We start from the raw sequence: 8,985 nt of genomic DNA on the forward strand, positions 1-8,985 counted from the left end.
ACTATGTATCGATTTTTATGTTCTTGTTGCAAAAAAAAGTAAGCTTTTTTTTAAAGTCAGATTTTCACAAGACAAAAATCACCTTGTTTACAGTATCGCAATATATTGAATTGTCACTGCTCTATTGTATTACCAGATTCCTGCCAACACACAGCCCTTCTACAAGCCAATGTCTGGTTGATAGTTCTGTCGGGTGCAATGTGATCTACATGTCACCATCTACCATGTGTTTTTAAGTTGAAGCAATTAAGCTTTTATCTTTGAACGTTCCCTGTAGGACCGTATGATTTTGGAGGAGTTCTCACAAATACAAATCGAGATGTGGTGAACGGAGAGACGGTGCAGAAGAGGAATCAGGCCCAGAAAGAAATGCACTGGTGAGAGATTATTTATCTATATTGTGAAATATTTCCAAATGTGTTAATGGCTTTGAATGTGAACAACAACTTCTCTTGCTCCCTGTATTCACAGTGACTTGGCCATTGCTAGAACTAACCCAAGAGGAAAATCAAGTCTTTTACTTTTGCTTGTTGTGACTAATGCCAAATAACATCTGACTCAGTCTGACGTCTGACTGCTGCCCACTCTCTGTGTTAATAACAAGCTCAGAAACTCTCACCATGTGTACACAACCAGCAGCAGATACAACCCACTACAGTCCACTTGCTGGGATAGAAATGTGACTTCCTGACATTTACTTGTTTTCAATGTTGCAGCCTTCATCCAGGAGACTTATTCCCTTTCACCCGGAAGCCACTTTTTGTTATTGTGGATTCTTCAAACAGCACAGCCTACAAGGTACGTATATTGGTTAAGTTAACCTGCCCCCACCCCCCAAAAAAAAATCTACATCTGAGGTTTTTGTCAGATTGCCATAATTTGCGTCAAAAATCCTACCTCTTCTCTGAGTCATAACTCAAATCTGAACACACATTTTTAGATTCAGTGTGACCCGTATTTTCTGATGATATAATTGCATTTAAGTAAGACATCATAACTCCAGAACTTTCCTGAGAATCATCAAGGTTGAGTCCTTGCTGTTGCGGCCATGGGTTCAAATCTGAACCCCCTTTCCTGTCAGTCTTCAGCTATCCTATCCAGTAAAGGCAAAAAGCTAGATTTGCAGACCAGGGTATCTCTGCAGCACTACAGTACTTCATTATAATGCTGTTTGTCACAGTTTACCTTAATCAAACAAATTGCAGCTTCTGTGATTTGCATATTGCACTTGTCTATATTCGATAATATAGCTTATATTTTGAATAACTGTGCAGCCCTAGTATGAAAGCAGTGCAGTTGGGCCTGTCACTATAACTCTTTTTGCTGGACGATCATCATTGTCATTTTATGCCACTGATATATTGATTCTAATGCAAGTACACCCTTTCAAAAGAGCAATGAACTTTTAATTAAGAAAGATATTCAGACATTGGAATTTGAATGTGAATAAAAATCAAATGTCTTTGGTAAAGAAATGATGAATAAAATCACACAAACCAAACAAAAAATGCATACAATGAACAAAGAGTTTATTTTGGTATCATGATTTGATGTCACACTGTGAATGTATATTCTTGTAATTAACATGCCCTCTTCTGTCTTTTGTTTATCCTAATAGAATTTCACAAATCTGTTTGGCCAGCCTCTGGTGTGCCTACTATCACCTACAGTATATCCCAAGAGTGTACAAGGTGTGTGTCACTCTGGAACAACAGTTCATTAAAGGATAAGGCTGGTGGTGACAATGTGTTAGTCTGACTTCTGAATCTGTGACTCTCACCTCCAAACCCACTGGTTCTTTATATTTATAGTAAGATTATAAGATATAGTAAGATAGAAGATAAGATTTTCCTATGAAAAAACTTTACTCAAACATGAGGAAATAGGGCATTAGTTGGGGACTATATTCAGCGGTGGATGAATCCACATTTGCTGCTAGAGTGAGTATTTGGGGCAGCAGGATGGTGTATAAATAAACTACAGTGTGTCTCTTCGTGGTAATCAACGAACAGTCCAGCCAGTACAGTGTGGCTCACTGATGTGTTTTTAATAGTTTTTGGACAATGGAGCTCAGTGTTGGTTTGGCTCTGCACATGGGAGTTGTTGAAAACAAAAAAAATATTGACTATCACTAGGCACCTGCTTTAAGTTAACAACAATCTGGAAAACCTATGAATACATATTATAGTTCGAAAGTCAGACCATTGTTTCATTAGTGTTTTATGTTTCACACACAGCTAGATCTTTTTATGTCATTGTTGTTATATTCTTACATTGTTGCAAGTGAGGTTTTTAGTATAGACATGCACTGATTGATCGGTTTACAGCTTGATCGGCTATGACCGACCTATGAGTCTCATGTATATCTGATTCTGTGCCAGGTAAAATTTACACACATGCTGTGATGATTCATGTGCATAGTAGCACAGACAATAACAGACGCATGCACGCTAAATCATATCATCAGTTTGAAAGTTTTTCACTGAACGAAGAAGTTTAGTTTTTTAGGCACTGTGTTTATATGATCATGGAGAGAAAATGTGTCCGATGTTCTCACCTCTTACCTGTGCTTCCCTATTCAGATCAGTCTCAGCGTGGGAGTCTCTTCACTCTGTTCCTCTACAGCCCTCTCCTGGCTTTCTCCTCGGTGTGCGGCTTAAGCAGCGTGCGACGAGGACTGTGGGAGAGGGCTCAAGAATTTCTTCGTAAAGTCTACCGTGACATTGGGCAGATGATAACTCGATCACGGACCATAGGTAGCATATCTCCCATAGTTTCTGTCATGTCTGCCAGTGTCTTGGGAAGATCAGAGTGGACCATGAAGTCAGTGGATAATAATCACCTGCTTGTTTTCACTGTCTTCACAGACCAAGCCTTTTTACAATTCTTCGGTGACGAGTTCCTCCGGCTGCTGCTCATCCGCTTCGTGTTCTGCTCCGCTGCACTGAGGCTGCATAAACTGTTCCGGGTAAGTTACTGCTGCTGCAGTTTTCCTGTGGAATTGCTTATTTGAATGCTAAAAATATGTAATTGTGTGATTAAGATTAGGGGCTGTCCCAGTACCTAGGCTTGTGGTCTCGGGCACTTAACACGTACCATCAGGCTCTCAGTGTGTCCCTCTTCGGAAAAATGCCAACACACAATACGCTGAACACACTTGATGCACACTATATTCAGAGCTACACCAGCACAGGTACTGCTGGTAAAACACCTACAAGCTGGTTTGCTGACCACTATCGCATCACACTCCCAAGCTGTAGGAATAAAAAAAAATGAAGGTTTAATCTTTAAGAGCAACTCCTGCAATTTGTGTTCTAAAAAAACAATGAAACATTTATTTTTCATTTTATTCATTAGATCTGTAGTTTGGTCTTTATAGATGGTTATCACTTAAAATAGAAGGTTGCACACTCATTGCTTTTCTTTGGTCAAAGCCACAGTTGTAAAGTTAGAGAGCTTAGTTAGTTTTACTTTATTCACTTGGGTTTGCATTAACCAACAGTGTGCTTGTTAAAGGAACAGTAAACCTAATTTAGAATGTTTTTCCATATCTGTAGGAATACATGTGATATACTGTGCAAAGCTTTCAATGTTACAGTAAACATCAAATAGATATTTCACACTCAAGTCCAGATGCCAGAACAGTATGGGCATTTCAGTTAGATGCAAAAGAAAACAGAATAAGAGACTACAAAAACATTTGGCTATACCAAACATGGCAAGCAGTGTAAAGATAACAGAGGAATCTCACAGCCATAAACTGTAAATATGAGCCCAGAACACAGATATCCTTTTTCTTCATCACTTGAAATCAACCTCCTGGGAGGTTTCCCCTTCTGTGACTAAACTCTGTCCAACAAAAAATACAAAAACCAGGAAATAAAGATGAAATAATGAAATAAACAATTCTAAGAGCTGATGGCCAGAACACCAACACGGTTAGCTACAAATTCACAATTTTGAGTTGTCTTTACCTTTTAATAAATGTTAGTGGACAAGTAGCTAATTTATTTGTAAATGGTAAATGGACCTGTACTTGTATAGCAACTTTCTAGTCTTCTGACCACTCATCACCCTTTCAGAATCGAAGTCCATAAACTAACTCATCATACACATTCACAACACCGAGCACAGCATCAGGAAGGCAATGTTGGGTCCGTATCGTTGCTCAAGGATACTTGACATGTGGCAGGAGGAGCCAGGATCGAACCAACAACCTTCCGATTAGGTGCCTCTGAGCCACAGGCACCTTGGCCACTTATTGAGATCTGTGCCTTCTGGAAACTGTTTGCTCTGTTTTTGGGCTGTTTAGTTTGGATGGAGGGCTGAAACAAAGAGAATGTGCTTGCAAGGTCCTTTCAAGTTGAGACCTGTGTCCACAGTGAAATACCCCACAATTCATTGCAGCTAGTAGTAACAGAAACACCTTTTCTGCTATTGAACAGTATTCCTTCAGAGTATGTTTGTTGTGATATCTGTGGGACTAGAGGTGTTTGATGTTGTGCTTGTAGGAGTCCCGGAGCTTCCCGGAATCGTACCCCGAGCTCCCCAAACAGGACACGGTGGAAAGCAGCCTTCTACAGAAGCATATTTTGGAGCTGGCGACCATGCTGGACGTGCAGAGCCTATTTTGGGACGATTCACTGGAAGCCTACTAACATCCTCACACAGGGCAAAATGGCATACGTGTACATACAGACTCAACTACCAGAGCCCTCACAGCTGTCTTTCTGTGTTTTTTACAGGTAATGAAATAACTGATTCAGCACATAGTTTGTGTCCTGCATTTAATTGTTACTTGTGGAAGCAAATGTTACTGCAACATTTAAATGTTCACATAGATAAAGCCAGAGAGTTTAACACAGTGTAAAATCCCCATTTTGAGTCTCAGTTCGTAAATATAAGCATCATTTAAGAAGAGTAAACCAACAAGTGAGAGGTTGCAAATCACTTTTCAACCTCACCGTTCACCCATCCAGATGTAAGGTTAAAAAGTGCAGCCTCTAACTTTATTCCTCATGTCAGATAATTGTAAAGAAGTTGGCAGTCTTGGTTTTTTAAATAATTATCATTGTTTGTTAGAGTAAAGGTTGTGTACGCCTAAAGGATAGAGAATGGAAAAATACTGGGCACCTTCCAGGTGTGACTTTATCTATCTGTATGAAGGCAAAGCAGGGTGGTGCTGAGAGTGAACACAGTGCTAAACAAAGCCATTAAAGCTGCAATAGCTAATAAAAAAATAAAAAAATACTTTTTGTCATATTTTTAATGAAACTTTCACTATATCCTGACAGTAGAACATGAGACAGATAATCTGTGAAACAACCAGGTTCCTCTGGCTCCTCAGTGTCCTAATGGCATTTGCAAATTCACCGGCCCCTGAAACGAAACAACCAGATCCAGAGCCCAAAGGAAGTATCTAAAACGATGCTTTCGGCCTGGCATGGTGGCAGCTCTCCCATTTCAACCACACCTTCACAACCTATTGACACCACCTGGGGAATGGACAATTTCAACATTCAACCCTATCCTGTTTCTGTCGCCCTGATTGCTTGTTTCCGCTTCATGGCCCCGGGGCTGATTCTTGCAAATAGCCAGTAGGACGCCACTAAGGAGAACAGAGGAACCTGATTATTTCACAGACGTATCTTGTCTCATGCTCATACTGTCAGCGATACTCAGCTGAAACCGCTCTTCAGCAAACTCATGACAGTTCTTTTTTATAAAGTACTACTGCATTTAAATATTCAAAACAAGGCTATACATGCTGCTAGCAGCATGATTATAAAAGTACCTACTGCAGCTTTAATATTAAAACAAGTATAATGTTAGCACATGATTCGCACACTAGGTTGGAATTTTAAAGATTTCACCAAAAATATTATTAGTGGTCTGGATTTTTGTATTTGCCAAACAGTGCTTGCTGTATAACAGCTTAACGTGTAGCACGCTGAGGTGCATGAGGTCATGTTCTGTTGTGTATTGTAGGCCCTCATTGGTTGTAAAGACATCACACATATCACATATCATTAACCAGCAATCCAACTAATACCTTTAATCGTCCATTGTTTCGGCCTTGTGTGTTTTGAAAGTGATAGCTGTTCCTTTTCCACATCACTGTGCTGTATTTGCATGCAAAAAAAGGCAAAGAAATGTATCCATTTTGTTCTTTTATCCAGAAAGGATGGCCTCCACCTTTAGAGGGTCTAAAAAGTCTTGTAGGTTTTAAAATGGCATGGGGTTAGGATGTAAATGGAACCAGTGCATGTGTTGCATGGACCTGTACATTTCTAATTGAGTCAACAAATGAAGACAATTTAGTTTGTTAATGGAGAAGATGGCTTAGTGAAAGGCTAACATAGTATACACACCATTCCGTTTTAAATGACTAGCCAAAACACCTCAGTAACCTTAATGATAACAGGATATCATGTGACGTGCTGGTTGTACAGGTTGAATGGAACATCATTGGCTTGCTTCTGTATAAACTACACATAACGTGTAGTTTTGTGAACTGCAGCCATGTTACTTTCCCAACATGTCGGCTTCATGGAATTTTACTTTTCTGCCTTTGATGCACTGTTTCAAGCTTACTGATGCTGCCAAAAAATCCAAATGTAGTGAAAAGAGAGTCAACCTGATTGGAGCTGAGGAGGAATGAACAAGCAGCAACAAACATGGCTGACTTTAACTGTTGAGAACAATTTCTTTCTGACCCCTTTTCACTTTGTTCTCCAATAACAGTTGAGCAAGTCTCAGACAGAAGCTCAGTCAACTTTAAAGACGGTTGAAAGATAAAAGCTACATAGTATAGTCACATTTTAAGTTAGCTATTGTATCCAAAACACCCGCTAACTAGCTAGCTAATCTACATCAGTCATTAGCTAGCTAGTTAGCTGGCTATTTGGCTAGCGATTTGATACAGAACAAAACACTTGTTAGCTAGCTAGCTACCAATCAACAAATTCTTAGCTAGATGGTTACATCTAATAGTTAATGTTAACAAAACGCTAGCAGACTAACAATTAATATAGATTAGATACGTAGCTAATTAGCAAGCGTTTTGTTAACATTAAGCAACACATGATGCTTTTATCTTTTAACCATCTTCAAAATGTGTTTTTCTTTTCAACATAGATTAGCCTAGCGCATAGTATATCTAAGTACAGGCAAGGAAGAAGTTGACCGAGGTTCCAAAAGGGACTTAGGAAGGGTCAGTTGGCATTGCTTTCAATCAGTGGTTAAAGACACTTTTTGTGATGCCCTGGGTTCTAATATGGCCCAGGACCTTTATCATCATTCATCCCTCACTCTCTTCCTTCCATTTCTGTCTCCAATTGAAATTTCCCACAGCGCCCAAAAAATCGGTAAGATATTTAGCATTTAATCAAAGTATAAGATCACAGAAAATTTGATCTGAAATTTTAGAATATACAAATTCTGTTCTAGCAGGCACTTCCCAGAGAAAGTAGCATTTCAGTAGTCTGTTGTCAAACTGGTGCCAGGTTTACCTGTTTAATAAAGAATAGGTACTATTGTAACTGTAATGTTTGTCCCACTAGCAGAGGGGCTCAACAATAGCAGTGTCTGTCAGCAGGTCTCCGTCCAACACTTCAAGCTGAAGATGGATATTTAAAGTAATACAGTAACTGAATCTCCTAAACATGTTGATACACGTCTAAACATTTGGTTACGAAGTATCTTCAAAACTACTAACCAAATTTCAAAACTTAGGCTGTCCATGCTCCCCAGATGAAGAATTTTCTGATTGACCCTTTGACCGTTAGTGCCATTCTTAGTCCAGAATGTTAGTTTGCACACAAGATGTCTCATAATCAAATAGCCACACTGCCACGAAATCTCCTCTAATGTAAAGGATAAGGCTGTTGTTTTTTATTTGTATCATTTAAAGACCAAAGACCAAAATCAACAATAGGTTAATCCGTCTCTCAACACATCCCCCCTACACTGCCTGTTATTCAAGCCCATTGGTTCCTACTGAAGATGCTAATTTTTAAACATTATATAGTTTCATTTTCATCCTAAAACGGCTGCAACTCTAATAACAAATAGTTACACATGTCCATAGGGTAATCATAAAATGTCACAGAATTATACTCACTGGTGGTAAAACAAAAGTTCTTCTGCCATACAACATCATTTTTTTAATTAATTGGAGCCATTTTGCGACACATTGACCTAATTTATTGATGTGATATTTCAGTGTCGATTTAGCTTACTACGATGTGAAGTAATCGCTGCGCAACAAATTTTAGTAGCTGATTTGGTTAGCTGGTTAGCTGGTGCAACCTAGTGCCGGTCACTATCGTTTTTAAAGCTGCCGTCTTCATAATTTTTTGGTCATATTTACTGAAACTTTCACTACATCCTGATAGTAGTACATGAGACATATAATCAAAAAATCTGGTTCCTCTGGTTCATCTAGAGCTCTTAAGTAATAGCTCCTAATTTGCAAGAATTCACTGTGAGTCTTATTCACAGGGCATCAAATACAGATGCTTTGGGACCATGAATATGAGACTCAACAATCAACTATCTCTATCTGTGAAAGAAAGTATTAGTGCTCCTAATGGCATTTGCAAGAATTCACTGTGCCCGAATGAAAACAACCGATCAGGGCCGTGTAAGATTAAAAGATGTCTCATTCCCAACATCAATATTTAACAACCTTGGAATGAAAATTAACAATCAACTATCCTAGCTCTGAGTAATTGTTTTCATTCGGGCCTGATGGATCAGAGTATCTGCTCTTTCAATGTTCTACTGTTCAGGATATAGGAAAAGTTTCAGCAAATATGACAAAAACTTATTTTTAATAAAATTATACCTACGCAGCTTCAACAGAAAAAAATAGTGCGTTTTGTCAGAACTCTTTTCAGTGCCGGATTAATCCAACATTGGTGCTCTAAGTATTTGGGCAAGCAGGAACGTGTATAAAATAAACTACATGTGTGTGCTTCATGC

At 38.9% G+C, this 8,985-nt stretch overlaps 1 protein-coding gene across 1 annotated transcript in view; it reads left to right on the forward strand.

Annotated features, from left to right (window-relative positions):
• Positions 1-5,308, forward strand: part of scai (suppressor of cancer cell invasion) — a gene marked incomplete at its 5' end in the record, with an annotated part of 14,423 nt that extends 9,115 nt beyond the window's left edge. Inside the window, 6 exons of the mRNA XM_035668243.1 lie at positions 278-377; positions 717-798; positions 1,619-1,691; positions 2,583-2,756; positions 2,868-2,968; positions 4,512-5,308. Of these exons, the coding sequence (XP_035524136.1) occupies positions 278-377; positions 717-798; positions 1,619-1,691; positions 2,583-2,756; positions 2,868-2,968; positions 4,512-4,658 (677 nt within the window). The remainder of the gene's footprint in view (positions 1-277; positions 378-716; positions 799-1,618; positions 1,692-2,582; positions 2,757-2,867; positions 2,969-4,511) is intronic.
• Positions 5,309-8,985: the final 3,677 nt, after the last annotated feature.

The sequence above is a fragment of the Morone saxatilis genome, unplaced genomic scaffold (assembly GCF_004916995.1).
Source record: "Morone saxatilis isolate NCDOM2014 unplaced genomic scaffold, NCSU_SB_2.0 Contig21, whole genome shotgun sequence".
NCBI lineage: Eukaryota > Metazoa > Chordata > Actinopteri > Moronidae > Morone > Morone saxatilis.